A 16,106-nucleotide genomic window follows, 5' to 3' on the forward strand; every position below is an offset into this window, starting at 1 on the left:
CCAAAGAACCAGATCGGAGATAGCCTTAGGCATGTCTTTATTGACTTGGATGCTGTACAAATATTACAATTTCCTTTTGCTGAAAAAAGTATAAAAATAATCTTTATATAGGAATCCATTGTTACTGTTAAATCTTTCTAAATCTCTGCAAATGGCTCTAAATGAGGGAAGTGAATAAATGGAAGTGAAGTGGGTGGGTTTGGGGCATCAGGAGGCTGGGCCAATCTTCTGGGACCAACCAACAGATTCCTAGGGAGATACCTCAGTTCCTTCTTAACACCCCCTATGCCCATCCCCAGGATCTGCAGGGCTAAGGGCCCAACAGAAAGGTGACACATGAAAGTTCCAGAAGCTCAGGGTGAACAGGTAGAAAAGGAAGTTGGTAATAGCTAGCAAGCACTCAGCTCCACACCACCCTTCCCTCCTTGGGAGAAGAGTGTCTGGTGAAGCAGGGCAGTGGGCTGGACAGCTGCCCTATAGGTGGGCCATGTGCCACTAGGTGGCAACTAAGCCTGGCTCGGAAGGCTCCAGAAAAGAAAAGGCAAACACTTTGGCTCCATATGGAGAGGGCTGGGCCCTTTTCCCCTGCTCTGCCAGCACAGCACAAATGTCAATGCAGGACAGGGTAGCATGGCCAGAAGACTGAGCAATGGGGGAAGGCTGGGTAAGCCAGGAGTCTGGGGTTCTCAAGCTGTGAGGAATATGGTGGGGAGAGGTCCTAGCTGGCTCCCAGGCCAGTCTGGGTCCCAGCCACACAGGTCATGTTCCTGTCAGAGGTTGAGAACAGGCACATCAAAGAGATCACAGACACCTTCACTCTCGTCCAGGTTGTAGATGTAATCGTGGTCTCCAGGGGGTGGAGAAAGTCGGAGGAGGGGGGCAAACACTGCAGAGAGCATAGGCTGAGGTGCTGGTCTAAGACCCCCAGCAGCCACCCAACCCCTTTCTCAAAGCTACCCCCATCTTCCTGGGCTACCCACCTTCTGAGGACATCAACTCTTCCAGTAGTTCTGAGTTCGTACGCTCTGGGAATGAAGATAATTCATTTAGATCTGACTGTTGCCTCTCTACCCACCAATGGGACCCACATACATGCCCATCAGGACCTTTACCCTTTTTCTAGGGTACCTAACACACCATAAGGGCCTTAGAAGGGCACTCAATGAGATCCTTAACCCTCCCCCAGCCTAAGGGAGGAACACAGCCTACCTCGTGTGGGGTCAAAGATTTCTGACAGCTCTTTGGGGAGATCCAGAACTGAAAGAGAAGAAAGCCATGCTCAGGAGGGAGGTCCAGCTGGGTCCCACCATAGTCCCTACCTTCCTTGGGTCCTACACGCCTCAGCCCCAGGGCTCCACAGAGCTGAGGAAATGGAGGCCCTGCCCCAGGTATAGCTGGTCTTGTCTGCTGACATAAGTTCCTTAGAGCTGAGCCCAGGCTACCAGAGGCCCATTGCAGGTGACAGTTATAGTCTTAAGTCAGAGGCACTACAGAACTCAAATCCCTTTCTGAGCTGAGGGTGTACACACTAGCAGAAGATGCCCCATCTACACCAACCTTTGCTTAGTGCATGCTCTGGATCAGGCTCAGAGATTACAGCCTGGGCTAGGACATGTGGCAGAGGTGGAAGACACTTTAACAGAAGAGGATAGTGCTACAGTGTGATGAACCTCCTATAAACCTTTGATTGGGAGGACACGGGGAAGCAGAAGAAAATGAAGCAGAGTGGACTATGAGGGATATTATATGTAGGGCTTAGAAGTTCAGATTTTTGGGGAGCCACTGAGATGGGTCAGCAAGTAAAAAATCCTTATTAGGCCTGACAACCTGAGTTCAATCCCCAGAACCCATGTAAAGGCGGAAGGTGAAAACTTCACACATATACCACAGCATACACGTACATACCATATACATACAATAATTTTTTTTAAAAAGGGTCATCCCCCCCTCAATGTGACTTAAAGAACTATTTTATTATTATTTTATTACTTTTTGGTCTTTTGAGACAGGGTCTCCTTGTAGTCCCAGCTGGCCTGGAACTCACTATGTAGACCAGGCCAGCCTTGAACTCAGAGAGATTTGCTTGCCTCTGCCTCTAAGAGCTGGCATTAAAGGCCTGTGCTGCCACACCTGGCTAAAGAGCTATTTTTAAAATATTTTATTTTTATTCTATGTGTATGAGTGTATTGCCTGGATGTATGTAAGTGCACCCGTGTGATATCATGCAATGCCCACGGAGGTCAGAAGATGGTGTCAAACAGATTCTTCTGGAAATGGAGTTACAGATAATTGTTAGCTACCATGTGGATGCTGGGAATTGAACCCAGGTCCTCTGTAAGAACAGCCAGTGCTCTTGACCACTGAGCCACCTCTCTAGCCCAGGGAGTTTTTTTTTCAATCATTTTTAAAAAAAATTTTAATATCTACATGATTAGAAGAAGCATTTCACTACAGCTTTAACATATTCAGTAACACACTCCAAAGCAAGAGTACATCTCTTTCACAAGTGGCTGCAAGTTTCTAGGTTCACAGTTGAATTAATACAGTTATATATTATTGAACTCAGTATAAGCCCAGGGAGTTATTTTTTAAAGATTAAAAAGATTATGTGCCACCGGGTGTGGTGGCACACGCCTTTAATCCCAGCACTCGGGAGGCAGAGGCAGGCGGATCTCTGTGAGTTCGAGGCCAGCCTGGTCTCCATAGTGAATCCAGGACAGCTGGGGCTACAGGGAGACCCCTGTCTCAAAAAAAAAAACCAAAAAAAAAAAAAAAAAAAAGTGAGCCTGCACGAGAGTGTATGTAAACCTCATACATACACTACCCTTGGAGGCCTGAAGAGGGCATCAGATTCCCTGGAACTAGAGTTACAGGGGGTTATGGACCACCATGTGGGTGTTAGGAATCAAACTTGGATTCTATGGAAGAGCAATAAGTGCTCTTAACCACTGAGCCATCTCTCCAGCCCCTCAGGGAGCTAATTAAAGGTACTCTTTACTGCTGTTGCTGGTGACTGAACCCAGGTCCTCATGTAGGCTTAGAGAGTACTCTACCACTGAGCTGTATTCCCAGCCATACTTATAAACTGAGAAATGCCAATCAGGATTACAGTTCAGAAAGATCATTCCATTAGTAAGGGTAAAGAGAAGGGTGCCTTTAAGGGACTTACCAGGCAATGGACCCTGCATGCTATAATACCAACCTGCCAGGCAAGATGAGCCTGTTGGTGCAACAGTGTCATGTCTATTATGGAGAACCAACTGCTTGCTTGGTTTCTTTCTTTGTTTCCTTTTTTTTTTGATTTTTATCTATATGAGTGTTTTGCCTGCATGTATCTAAGTGCATTTATTGCATGTATGCAGTGCCTGCAGAGGCCAGAAGAAGGTGTCCAACTCCCTGGAACTGGAGTTATGGTCAACTATAACTAGATGCCATGTGAGTGCTGGGAACAGAATCTGGGTCCTCTGCTGGAGCAGTGGGTACTTTTAACCACTAAGCTATTTCTCTTAAATAGGATTTGACTCCACAGGAGGAAAGTCATGTCTGGTACTGTAAACCTTGTCAAAAGTTCATAGCCAGGGAGGACAAAGGCTCTTAACAACTATTGTTTTGCTAAATGGACATGCTGTCAAACTGCCTCTGAATGTGTGTGTGTGTGTGTGTGTGTATTTTTTTCTGGAGATGGGGTCTCACTATGTAGACCAGGCTGACCTCAAACTCACAGAAATTTGTCTGCCTCTCAGATGCTGGGATTTGCCTCCTAAATTTTTATGCTTTTACCTTGATCAAAGAAGCTTCTTTTGCAGTAGACAGCAGTCAATGCAGAGATTCAACTAGTCGAAGTGTAGAGAATAAGTGACTGTTGAGTGCTTAGCCTTAAATGGGACATTTATATCAACCCTCCCAAGGCTCAGGGAATTACCAAGGAAGAGGGACTGGAAAGAATTTATGAGCCAGAGGATGGAGAGGAGTGCTATGAAATGCTATCTTTGGCTATAATATGGCCTCTGTATTCATGAACTCACAGCAGCTATGGTTACCTGCATACAACCTATACAAGATTAAGCCAGTCAATTGACCAGGAGAGGGGCTCGTGAGCTCCACCAGAGTAGCTATTGGCAACTGATTGCTGCTGGGAAAAGGAGTGTGTTTTTCCTTTGGGGATGGGGCCACTGGTATGTTGCCTGTGATAGCTGACTTCATAGTGCATTCATTAGTGCATGCAGGCAGCGCTAATTAGACTGAATGGGTTAACAACAACAACAACAAAAGAGGCCGGGCAAGGTGGTGCACATCTTTAGTCCCAGCACTTGGGAGACAGAGGCAGGTGCATCTCTGTGAGACTGAGGTCAGCCTGGTCTACATAGTGAGTTCCAGCCAGCTGGGGCTACAGAGAGACCGTGTCTCAAAAGAAAAAAAAAAGAACATGAAGAGGAAAGGGGAAAGTATGTGGGACCCCAGGGGAGAGGGGAGGTGGGATCTGGATTGTATATGATTAAAATACATTGTATACATATATAAAATTATCAAAGAATAAATAAAAATACTCAAAAAAAGGATGCCAAGAGTCTGGAATCAAGGTGGCTAGTAGTTATCTTGAGTGCTGAAGATGCAAGGATGGAAGATGGCTCAAGACAGACTTCACTTAGCCAATGTGAGGTGGGCAGCAGAGAAAGAACTGGAATGGTACCCAGATGTCAAGCCTGAGTGACTAGGGACAGTGATGGTAGTTTGCAGTGATGGTAGAAGCGAAAAGGCAAACTTGGGGAGGAAACTGAGTTCAACTGAGGACATGTGGGAATGAAATGTCCACTAGAGATGCAGAAGATGACTGTCAGACATAGAGGTATGGAGATCAGGTAAAAGATCTGAGTATGTAGAGGCTGGGACCCATCACCATCTCCTTGGTCCCTCACAGGTGTGGGGACCCACCAATGTTTAAGGAGGTACCAGGGAGAGATGAAGGAGAAGCCAGTGAGGTAGAAAAGCCAAAAGCTCACAGGATTAAAGACAAAGGAGCAAAAAGCCCCATCAGGGAGCAAGAAAGCGCCAGACCTACAGCTTTTAGAAACTTACAGGCCTGAGCATTATTACATCAAGAGCAGCACAGCTGCAGCACTGGGGCAGGTGATGAGGAGACAGACACGAGTGGGACAGGGACTATTTTTCAAGGGATCTAGACATAGAAGATAAGAAAAGTGAGATGACTACCTAGACGAGCAAGTCTCAATTATAAGGCTCAATGATGTTCCAAGTGATGGCAGGCAGGGATTGAGTGAGAGCCAGGAAGTTCCAGTAAGGGGGCAAAAGGCACCAGCGCTGACCCTGAGGCCAGGCACCCTTGTCTGGCTGGTAGAGAGCTAGAGTTGACAGGAAAGCCACTTTCCAGTTCCAACTCTGTGTCTGATGTAGCACCAGACTGAGCCTAACTCACCACCTGTGGGGTCTGCCTTGATGGGCTCAAAGGAAGTAGAAGGGTTGGGTCCAGATGAACTGCTGCTATTGCTGCTGCTGCTGCTGCTGTTGCTGCTGTCCAGTAGGGCAGAAGACTGCAGTGGTCTGGTGTCCAGTGCTGTCAGGCCCAGCGGGATTGAGCGGAGCTCACCATTGTCCTTGTTTTCAGTTTCAGGGTCACCAATCACTGCAACCATATCCCCAAACACAATCATATTGGGGCAGGAAGTGGGTCCTAGAACTTGACTGAACTAGATCCCATGGCGAGGAACACCACAGTACTGGTACCCAGACTTAAAAAAGAATTAGCTACTTCCAGTCACCCAAAAAATATTCTGGAAAGAGTCACTGAGGGAGATAGAGCACAAGGCCTAGGAGAGGAAGCTTCATGAACCACATGGGTCCAAGAGGGGCTACCGGGGCACATGGGACACTGGCAGCTCTGGGATAAACGATCCCTCACACAGTCAAAGCTTCCTTGTTAAAAAGTGCATATTCAAAGCTGGCAAGGGGGCACTTGTGGCCAAGTATGACAACCTGAGTTTAATCCATGAAATCCACATGGTAGGACAGAACCAAATTCCTCAAGCTATGCTTTGACTTCCACATGCATGCTGTAACATTCCCCACTCCCAATAAATGATAAAAAATATTTTAAAAGGGCATATTCACTGCAATACTAAGGGAGGCTAGGTAGGGACTAGGGAAAGGACAACCCCAGCAGTCTCTTCTAGTTCAGAGTACAATACTCTCTAATGCAGGTACTCCATTGTGCGATCCAGAAAATAACCCATCACACCTTACCATAGTGTCTCACCTGTGATCTCAGCTGCTGGGCTGGCCACTTCTGAGACTTCAGTGCTGCCAAGGAGAGGGGCAGGGGTGGTTAGCTGGGGACTGCCTGGACGTGAGGTTTCCTGGGGCTGGGCTAAGGTAGGCTTGTGCAGAGGTGGAGGGGTAGAAACAGCAGGTGGACTCTGAAGCAGATCCTCAGGGGGAGGCACAGGCACAGCAACAGGTGAACTCCATGCCTCCTTGTTCACCAGCAGCACCTCGATGGGGCCACTCACGCTCTTCAGGTGAATCTGGTACTTCTTCTGACCATTGGGACCCTGGAGGTGGGTGGGAGAGCATGGTGGACAGGCAGAATTACAAGCAGGCAAGGCTCCTGCCCGAGCCTGGGTCAAGGCCAGAGTGTCTTCCTCCTCAGGCTGCCCATCCTCCTAGATAACCCCAAACTCCAGGCCTCCCCTTACTACCCCACCCAGAATTTATCAGGCTTCACAGCTAGTACCCGCCCTCAGCTGACACCACCTTCCAGGGCTGAGCACCCACCTCTGGGATGGGCACCTCCAGGCTGGTGCCCGATGGGGCCCGGATGGCAAGGAGGGTGTCTCCTAGAATGACAAGGAGAATGGGTCAGGGCCCATGAGCTCAATCTGAGCTAGGAATAGAAGTGCCTCTTCCTTGGAGCAAGGCAGAAGACCAGTCTCTAAGAGACTCTACCACCCCCACAGCACCGAGGCAGAGATAAAACTCTTCTTTCTCCAAGAGCCCAGGCTCAATAACCAGGAAATCTGGGTTCAAACACATTTCTGGAGTGAGATACCTGGCCACAGGTGCCAGCTCACTTCTCAAATGATACCGATTCCTAGGAACAGATATTCTGACCAAGGCCTATATGTCCCTTTCCCAAGACTTGTCTGTAGGATTCAAGATGAAGAAGGAATGGCTCCGGCATCCCCAATGCAAATGAATTAACTACAGACTGGAAATGGATGCCACTGTGCTCTGCATACAACCATGTGAGACTGTGTACACATTATGCATACTCACTTTTCCCTCTGTGCCTCTATCATGCCCAAGAGGCAAACCGAGAGAACAATGCTGATGGAGACCCACCCAGGACTCTTGCACCGTTTTTATATTGTTGGTTTCTACACAAAGTCCCAGTAGCTCTCTCAAACTGAGGACTTACCCTGCCTGGTTTTGCTTTCAGCAGGCCCCAGGAACCCTCAAGAGATGGAATTCTCCTTGGGCACTGAACCTAATGCTCAGGGCTCTGCTTAGCTCAGTCCCACCCCCATCTCCCCCTATCCAGGCTCTGCTCACCAGCAAAGCATCTGCAGATGTCCTCATGAGTCACGTAGGCCAAGGTGTGGGGGTTAAGGAGAACAGCTGATGCCTCTCTTATTTTGCCAGATGGGAGACCATAGAGGAGACCCAATGTTTTAGCAGATGTCTGACACACAAGCCCTCAGAGAAAGTTCTGGAGCCCAAGGTCCAAGTGGGGAGGAATCACTGGCTAAGACTGGAAAAGGAAGGGCTATGAAAAGAGAGCCTGAGGTCTGAATCTGACTAGGGGCTGCAGGACCATCCACCCAAAAGGGACTGAGCCCAGAGCTCCATAGAGCAAACCCAACTGGACCAGAGGGCCCCTTGCCCACTCTCCAGAGCAGGGACTGCCGGAGGATATCAGCTGTTCTGGACGTCCTCTGTGACATTCCGGATGCTCTGCTGCACCCACACCTTGTGTTGGTCAAGTTCTTGCTCCCGCTGCTGCAGCTCTTCGATCTCTGCCTTGAGCTCAATCAACTTGTCGGCAATCTCCCGGGTATTGCAACCTGGCCCCACACCCCTGAACCGGGGGAATGAGACTGAGAGGGGCTGTTAAGAACTCAGGGTCCCAGGCCCCGGCTCACTCCTGCAGCCATCAGCCCACACCCCTGACACTTCTGGGTGGGAGACCCTACTGCCCTCCCAAACATCCTCACTCACTTCCACTGGATGCTGTTCTTGGATTTTTTCTCGATCAGACCAATACCTTCCAACACGTTGGTGATGTCGTAAATCCGCCGTTTCTGGCGCACAGCTAGGGTGTCGGCTGCCTGGAGGATAGAAGAAAACGGAGAACGCTCGGCTCCACTCTTAAGTGTACCTACACCCTGACACTTGGTTTGGGAAGGGGGTTAGCTTGGGTGCCAGCCCTGGAGTTCCTTCAAGGAACTCCAGCAGTAGGGAAGAAAAAGACCTGGCTTAGCAGCGATCGGATGCTCTGACGCTCTCTTCCCTATGCCAGCCACCAAGGACCACGAGGGCTAGCACCTGCAGCCCTGTGCCTGACACAGAGCTGACGCTCAGTGGCCTCGGTGGAATGAATGAAAACAGCACCCCCGCCTCTCCCGTGCGCGAGAGCGCACACGGATGGCGGCCGGCTCTCGGGGGACTCGGCGAGGCCGACCCGGCAGTTCCCGCTACTGGTCCGGCCTGGCCCACCATCTCCCCTGTCGCCCCTCAGCCCGGGCCGCACCAGTTTGAGGTCAAGCACGCCGTCCTTGGCCTCCTGCAGAAGCGACACGAACTTGGTGGTGAGAAGCCCCAGGCTCTTCTCGTGCCTGCTCGGGGTGCCCGGGGGCGGCGGCGCCTGTGGCCCGGCCTCCGCCATCGCGCCCGCCCGCCCGCCGCCTCCCCTGAGCCAGGCCAGGCCAGGCCGGCGGCGGAGCTACTTCCGCTTCCGTTCCTGGCCGACGGGTCGCAAGAGCCATCAACGCCACTTCCGCTTCCGCCTCGCAGCTCTCAGGGAATCTGGTACAATTCCTGTCTGCAGACGCGGACGTAAACTTTCGGGGACCATCAGCAAATGTCCAATTACCGAAGAAGACGAAAACAATTCCTAGGACAGCTAGGAGACTTGACAAGTTGTGTAGAAGGATGTGGAAGAGGTGTGTGTGCAGTAGAGGGTACCCCTGAATCTTCCTTGCCAACTTGCCCTCAAACTAATTGCCCCAGCCCCCACCCATCTAAGGAAGGGAAACCATTCTGCCTGACAGACTTAACCTAAGGGCTACCCTCTGACTTAAGATCATTCATGTTACTGCTGTCCTATTGCCTGCCAAACCAGAAGGCACTAACTATATCTAGCTTGCCCACTTCCTGCATCCCTACTCCTCTTCTCCAGCTCCATCATCATCTTTCTCCGGCCTGCACACTCCATATAGTTCACAGAGGCCAGGGGCTTTATTTACCACCACTTCTCAGCCCATGCAAAGAACTTTACCTATGTGTGAATATAAGTAAATTCCTTAGGGAAGTTCCTGACATACAAGGATTGTGTGTTTGATAGTCTCATTTATTTTTAGCCTTGTTATTATTTATTTTTTTATTTTAGGACAGGTTCTCTAGGAGACAGACTGCCTACAGCAAGTTTATTGAGAATTCATACTTATGAGAAAACAAGCAGAATTGGGCAGACCAGGGTATAGGAAGGTCTTCAGTCTGTGGTGCTAGCTCTGAAGTTGGAGTAGTCCTGAGATGTTCATGTTCAGTAAGGGTACTTACTGGGCCTTTGCACAGCAATGTTGACTCAGAATTACAAGCCTTCAGCAACCTACATTCCTGGAAGCTAGGGAATGGGAGTCTCTGTCCTGAAGGGTGGATTTCCATGGTGCACTAGGTGACTGCTACATTATCGTCACTCTCAAGAACAATATAACCTTTATAATCCCTGTCCTGCCATTACCCACCATACTTTGTCTTCACAAAAGGTGACCTCTTCTCCTCAGAGGCACATACCCTCTTCTAGGGAGGGGGGACTTCAGCAGTTTTCTTCCTGTTGTGTTGTTTGCATCCACATCCCCACACACTTCACCCTTCAAACCATTTTGAGGCCAAATCAGCTTCCTGTGTGTGCCCTGAGCACTAAGAGATCCTGGGTGAGCTGGTCAAGACTTGATCACAGGGAGTGCGTGCCTGCCCCCACCCCTTGGGAGGGTGTGCCAGCCCCCCCCATCTAAATGCAGATGCCTTTTCCTGTTGGGAATAAAGCGCCAGAGACTCAACTTCCTTCCTTTCTGCCTTAGAGAGGGAGGGGCCTTGGGGGAGAATGGGCTTTTGGGCTGGGAGTGGGAGAAATGTTTCCTTGGGGAGAGGAATTCGGCTGCTGGTGCCAGAGCAGCTAGAGTCACCCAGGCCCTGTGAGCAGTGAGGGTGTGAGGGTGTGCCCAGCTCTACAGGAGGGAGAAGGCCAATCTCAAGGCCAAGGCTGTTTGCAGAGGAGGGAGAACTGGACACCCAATCAGATCTCGTAAGTTCTGTACCAAACTGTCCTGGGCACTACAGAGCAGAAACAGGGTCTTGCAGATGGCAGATAGGCCTATTTGCATGCTCCCTCACTTGGTATCTGCAGGGGCACAAACCAGAACCCTCACAGACAGACCAAAGCCTCTCAGGTGGCCCCCTCTATCACACCTGTCTTCCTCTTCTTGAGGGGACTGAGTTAAGAACCTTGTTCTTTCTCAGAGGGGCTAAGACAGAGACAACAGCCCAAAGGAGCATCCACTCTGCCTGATCTACCCCAGGCTCTTGTCCCCACTCCTTACCTTGTCTCCAGCTCCTCCAGGCCCACCATGGACTCAGCAGCCAAGGATGAAATACAGCCCATACTTCTCCCTGGTATGACCCTTCCTGGCTGGGCTGGGGGGAGGATGATGGCAAGAAAGATGGAAATGGTGGGGTGGGGTTTTCCCTGCCAGGTCTGGCTGGAGTGCTATAGGATAGTGAAGAGTGGGCTGTCCTAGGCATGGGCTGAGGAAACGGAAGGGCAGCAGGTTTGGCAGCCAGAGGCCTTCTCTAACACAACTGCGTAGGCTCTTCCTGCCCAGGACCTGAGTGGCCGGAGCAGGAGAGGGCAGAGCAGCTGGCTCGGGGTGCAGCACTCAAGTGGGCCTCAGGCATCTTCTACCAGCCAGAGCAGCTGGCCAGGCTGGGCCAGTACCGTAGCCGTGAAGTGCAGCGTACCTATTCCCTGGAAGCACGCATTAAGGTGGGTGCAGGGCAGGGGAGCAGCAAAATTGGGGTGGGCTATAGGGCTGGCCAGACCTTACTGGCTACCTCTCTCCATAGTCAGTGGTGCAGTCATATTTGGAAGGTGTACAGACTGGTGTGTGGCAGCTGGCCCGGGCCCTTGAGGCTGTGCAGGGAACACATGAAGACCTGAGCCAGGCCCATGACTTGCTCCAAGATTTGGCTCAGGCCTCAAAAACCCTAGAGCCTCTGCGGGAACGAGTTGCCCAGCACAAGCAACTGCAGGCCCTGACTCAGTTGCTGCCAAGACTTCAGGCAGGTAAGTGTGCTGGGACCCTAGGCCTCAGCTTCTAACAGTCCACAAACACCCATACCAATCAGCAGCTCGGGCACTAGATGAGAGATTACATGGAGAAATGCAATCAGGGACATCCCAGAGAGTAATCCCAGCTTCAAAGAGTTTATGAAACAGTGCATATGAGCTCATCCTGGGGTTCTCAAACATGGGATGGTACATTCAGCATGGCTACTCCTTCATGTGGCTATGATCACAGTGCTTAACATATTGAAAGGGCTTGGAATGTAGCTCAGTGGTAGAGCACATGCTTAGTATGTGCAGGGCCCTGTGTTCAATCCTAGGCACACAAAATATTAGACATATATGCATGCATCAAATATATTTATATGTATAGATACATATTTCCCTAACAAGGTGGGTAACACTAGCATGTCCCCCCATTTGTCTTCCCTCTAACATTTTTTTTTAGACATGGTCTCTTTACCTGTAGCTGGCCTAGAACTCTCTATGTAGACCAGGCTGGCCTTGATCTTACAGAGATCCCCCTGACTCTGCCTCCTGAGTGCTGGGACTAAAGGCATGTGCCACCATGCCCAGCTCCCTCTAGCATTTTTTATTTCATGCTCTCTTAGTTCAAGGGTTGATTCGTGGCCTTCAAGGCCTCTAGGTCTTGGCTTGGATGCTTTCAGATTGACCTTTGTCCTATTTTACTAGTAAATAGTTACCGCTCCAGTCTCAAGACTTCAGGACCCCTTGCTGTACTCACAGCACAAGTGGGAAGACTGAGACTTAAGGCTGTCTCTGCTCCTTTATTAGTGCCAGCTGCAGTGGCCCACACGCAGGCCCTGATTGATGCCCAACAATTCTTGGAGGCATATGTGAGTTTGCGGGACCTGGAGCAGCTGCAAGAGGAGACGTGGACACCCCTAGGAGGGCTGGAGTTGCCAGTCTTCCAGGGGCTGAGCCTTCTGGCTGAGGCTCTGGGACAGGCTATAGAGGCAGCTGCAGGGGCCGCAGGGCAGCTGGCACGTGAGGATCCAGCCTTGCTGGTGGCTGCTGTTCGTGTGGCAGAGGTGGAGGCTGAGCGTACAATGCCCCTGGGGCAGGCACCCCGAGACTGGAGGCAGAGATGTCTGCGGGCACTACAGGCGGGTCTGGAACGGGTCCATTTTGCAACACCTGTACTACCTGAGCCAGGTGCCCTGGCAGAGTGGCTGGAGGCTCTGCAGGTAACCCTGCCTGCTGAGATGGCTACTGCTGAGGCACTAGTAGCACCCTGCTGCCCACCACATTACAATGTGGTCCAGCTATGGGCCCACACCCTGCATAGTGGCCTGCGCCGCAGCGTCCAGCAACTCCTCGAAGGGCCTGAGCTGGGAGCTGCTGACACCTTTGCCTTGCTGCACTGGGCACTGCATGTGTACATGGGGTTAGTGTCCTTGGGGAAGTGAGAAATGGGAAAATTAGAGGCTTGGGGGGGGATTCAGTATGACACCCAGCTATCCATCCCTAGGAAGGAAATGATGGGGAGCCTGGAACTGGGACCTGAGGCTGATCTGTTCCAGCTAGAGCCCCTCCTGACCTTAGAGAATATTGAGCAGCTGGAGGCAGCATTTGTGGGCCAAGTCCAGGTGACTAGTTAGGCTACAGGACAGAGGTACTCTGCCTATGACTGTGACCTTTGTCTAGTTGAATGTCTGTCTCTGGCATGGTCAGTGCCTGCTATATCCTGCTGTTCCTTACCCCTTCTCCCAGGCAAGTGTGGCCCAGTGGCTGCACAAGGCACTGGATGGGGAAGTAGCTGAGTGGAGCCGGGAACAGGAACCCAACACAGACCCATCTGGTTTCTACCACTCACCAATGCCAGCCATTGTACTGCAGGTGGGTAGGAAGAGGGCAGCTCCCACAGGGAAAGGGGAGGTAAGCAGGGCTAGGGAATTTCTGAAGGCTTTCCCATCCCTGCCTGTAGATCCTGGCTGAGAACATTCGTGTGACCAGCCTGGTCAGTGAGTCACTGCAGCGGCGAGTACATGGCATGGCACTGTCAGAACTCGGTGCATTCCTGAGGAGGTTTGCTAATTCCATTCACAATCCCTAGCCCTGCTCTTGGACAGCTGAAGGGCTCTGAGTGAATAAGACACATTCAGTGGGGCAGGAGCTCTGGGGTAGTGATTCAGGGTGGGGGAGACAGAGTAGCAGCCCCCTCTGCCCATTGCAGCTTCAGTGATGCTCTGATCCGATTCTCCCGAGACCACCTCAGGGGAGAAGCCTTGGTTCCTCACTACGTGTCCTACCTACTAGCTGCCTTCAACCACCAATCAGCACTGAGGTACCACACATTCACTAACCTTCTGAGTTACTATAATGCATGGATCCCATCCATATTTGACCACTTTGGGCCAACAAAGGGGTTCCAATCTTATGTTACCTGAGTGTCACTTTTCTCATTAGTATTATTTGGTAAATAACAGGATGGTCTGAGAATCATATGAGATAATAGATATGAAATATCTATCACAGCCCTTCAGTAGATATCAAGGCTATAAATCAGATAATGTCTGAAGTTAAAACTATGAACAAGAAAATTCCCTCCCTCCTCCCCCTCATCCTCCTCATGCTTTGAGCCAGGGTTTCATTCTTGTAGTCCAAGCTGGCATCAAACTGGTAGAAATCTTCCTGCTTTAGCCTCCTGAGTGCTGAGATTATAGGCACGAACCACTGGGCCTGGCTATCTTCTTGTTCAGCTCTTCGTGATGGAAGCAGGGAGAACAGACATACAAGGGGAGAATTTATACTCCCTCCTGAGATTAGCTCCCTTCCCTTACGGATGAGGAAACAAAGAAACAGAATGACTTGCTCAAGGCTGTGTGTCCCATTATAGCTCCCTGAATATGCCCTTCCTAGTCTTGCTAAGTACCTGAGACTTTCCGAAGCTTAGGGCTGCCCTTCCCACCGCACGCCCGCCACACACGTGCACCACAAGGTGGCGCCAGAAAAGCTGAACCCTAGAGGGCCATGCAGGCCTTGGCCTTGGTCCTGAAGCAGTACTTTGGTCGGTCCAGCTCGTCAGTGTCTGTCCTGCAGCCCGACGGGGTAGCTTCAGCGGTCTTGGCTCCTATAGAAACCGCCCTGGACGAGTTACAGAGGAGGATCTGCCGCCTGGTATTAGAAGCACTTCAGGAGGAGCTCCAGGTGAAGCTTCCATCCCAGTCCTAATGGAGGTGGGAGGTCTCTGCTGGATCTGGATCATTTCTCCAGCCCCATTTCTGTCACCTCTTCCCCAGCCCCTGTTCTCCGCTCTGCCCTCGCGCCGGTGGTTATTGGGTTCTGAGTTGCTGGACGGTGTGTGCGAGCGGACATCGCGCTTCTGCCGAGACTTCTGGCGCGTGCGGAAGCCTGCCGTTCAGGTGGGGCGGGGAGAGGAGGCTGGGGAAGGGACAGTGCGGGTGGGAAAGGCGATCTAGAGTCACCTTTCCTGCAGCTGCTGCTGGCAGAGGCGGAGCGCACGGTGGTGCTGCAATACCTACGCGCGCTGATGCAGGGCCGCCTGGTGTGCCGCGGGGCGGACGAGCGGACCCAGGCGGCTGAGCGCCTTCAGCACGATGCTGCACAGCTTAAGGAGCTTTTCCTGGCTTTGGTGAGAGTTCACTGGGAGGGCAGACCGTTGAGACTCTCAGTAGCCGGGTGGGAGCTCAGGGCCAGCTGGAAACCCTGTCCCAACATGCTCAGGGCCTGGAGGAGAGCGCGCATTGCGCGCCGGTGCTGCTCGCGCTGAAGGGACTGCTCAACCTCCACGATCCCACGCTGCTTGGCCTCGAGGTGGCAGGCCTGCGGCAACAATTTCCCGACGTGAGGTGCGGGGAAGGAGGCCGGAGGCGGGGGCGAGAGGGGACCTGGGAGAGAGGAAGGGCCGGACTGACCACTTTGGTTGTGTTCCCGCAGCGAGGATCACGTCTCCGCCCTCTTGGATCTGCGCGGGGACGTGTCCCGAGAGCAGCGCCAGGCCGCACTCAGCTCGCTGCTGGCGGGCCCGCCGCCCTCGCCCACCACTGGCCACCGTGCACTCTTCAGCCTGGTGCCCACACGGACGCCCTCGTTGACCTCCTGCCTCCCCTCAGGCCCCTGCTCCTGATGCCTATCTGTCTGCGTAATAAAGCCACGTTCACCGTACATCTGAAACTCTGTGTGTCGGGGAACGCGGGTGTTGAAGGCCGGCGGTGATGTTTAGGGGTCCATGCACAGTGGCACGTCTAAATCTCGGATGCAGTCTTGGTATTCGCGCAGCATCCCACCTACGCAGACACCTGCCCTCTATGTGGACTGCGATCCGGAAGCCCCGTCTCCCGTGGATTACTTAAGTCTAGGCCCCCAGGTGCCCACGCGTACTCCGGGAGAACCGTCTCTGCCACCCTGACTGCCACTGTAGTGCAGTCCCTTTAGAAGCCCGCAAACTTGCGGAGGGGGTGGTCTGGGAAGATCACCCGCCCAGGGGCGTGGCGTGACGGTGGACGCCGCGCTCTCCGGCTCTGCCTAGCTCCGCCCACAGTGGGCT

The 16,106-nt window shown here is 51.9% G+C and overlaps 2 protein-coding genes across 4 annotated transcripts; one reads left to right on the top strand and one right to left on the bottom strand.

The window, feature by feature from the left end:
- Positions 1-20: 20 nt before the first annotated feature.
- Positions 21-8,978, bottom strand: E2f4 (E2F transcription factor 4). Of its 2 annotated transcripts, none has more exons than XM_017799636.2 (10): positions 8,765-8,978; positions 8,233-8,342; positions 7,931-8,092; positions 7,567-7,610; positions 6,790-6,851; positions 6,272-6,566; positions 5,438-5,641; positions 1,210-1,257; positions 981-1,025; positions 21-886 (listed from the first exon to the last, which is right to left on the bottom strand). In XM_017799636.2, exons 1-10 carry the CDS (start codon positions 8,897-8,899, stop codon positions 771-773), a joined length of 1,221 nt encoding a protein of 406 aa, XP_017655125.1. In that variant the 5' UTR covers positions 8,900-8,978; the 3' UTR covers positions 21-770. The 2 variants fall into 2 exon arrangements, with proteins under 2 accessions (XP_017655125.1, XP_008837321.1); XM_008839099.2 differs by having other exon boundaries at positions 5,435-5,641; positions 8,765-8,977.
- Positions 8,979-10,270: 1,292 nt separating this feature from the next.
- Exoc3l1 (exocyst complex component 3 like 1) lies at positions 10,271-15,791 on the top strand. 2 transcript variants are annotated; one of them, XM_008839131.3, is made up of 14 exons: positions 10,271-10,537; positions 10,753-10,905; positions 11,100-11,275; positions 11,356-11,575; positions 12,371-12,983; positions 13,068-13,185; positions 13,310-13,435; positions 13,524-13,624; positions 13,773-13,883; positions 14,617-14,746; positions 14,839-14,961; positions 15,036-15,191; positions 15,284-15,408; positions 15,497-15,791. In XM_008839131.3, exons 2-14 carry the CDS (start codon positions 10,860-10,862, stop codon positions 15,684-15,686), a joined length of 2,235 nt encoding a protein of 744 aa, XP_008837353.1. In that variant the 5' UTR covers positions 10,271-10,537; positions 10,753-10,859; the 3' UTR covers positions 15,687-15,791. The 2 variants fall into 2 exon arrangements, with proteins under 2 accessions (XP_008837353.1, XP_029422300.1); XM_029566440.1 differs by lacking the exons at positions 10,271-10,537; positions 10,753-10,905; positions 11,100-11,275; positions 12,371-12,983 and having other exon boundaries at positions 11,514-11,575.
- The last annotated feature ends 315 nt before the right edge of the window (positions 15,792-16,106 follow it).

This window comes from Nannospalax galili, unplaced genomic scaffold (genome assembly GCF_000622305.1).
Source record: "Nannospalax galili isolate Female #2095 unplaced genomic scaffold, S.galili_v1.0 scaffold799, whole genome shotgun sequence".
NCBI lineage: Eukaryota > Metazoa > Chordata > Mammalia > Rodentia > Spalacidae > Nannospalax > Nannospalax galili.

Excerpts from the sequence above, each read along its gene's own strand:
- E2f4 (XM_008839099.2), bottom strand. The coding sequence starts at position 8,899 with ATGGCGGAGGCCGGGCCACAGGCGCCGCCGCCCCCGGGCACCCCGAGC. Across the intron at positions 1,258-5,434 it reads CAAGGCAGACCCCACAGGTG|TTCTGGATCTCCCCAAAGAG; the intron begins GTGAGTTAGGCT and ends CTTCTCTTTCAG. Across the intron at positions 1,026-1,209 it reads AATCTTTGACCCCACACGAG|AGCGTACGAACTCAGAACTA; the intron begins GTAGGCTGTGTT and ends CTTCATTCCCAG.
- Exoc3l1 (XM_008839131.3), top strand. The coding sequence starts at position 10,860 with ATGGACTCAGCAGCCAAGGATGAAATACAGCCCATACTTCTCCCTG. Across the intron at positions 13,186-13,309 it reads CATTTGTGGGCCAAGTCCAG|GCAAGTGTGGCCCAGTGGCT; the intron begins GTGACTAGTTAG and ends CCCTTCTCCCAG. Across the intron at positions 13,625-13,772 it reads CTCGGTGCATTCCTGAGGAG|CTTCAGTGATGCTCTGATCC; the intron begins GTTTGCTAATTC and ends TGCCCATTGCAG.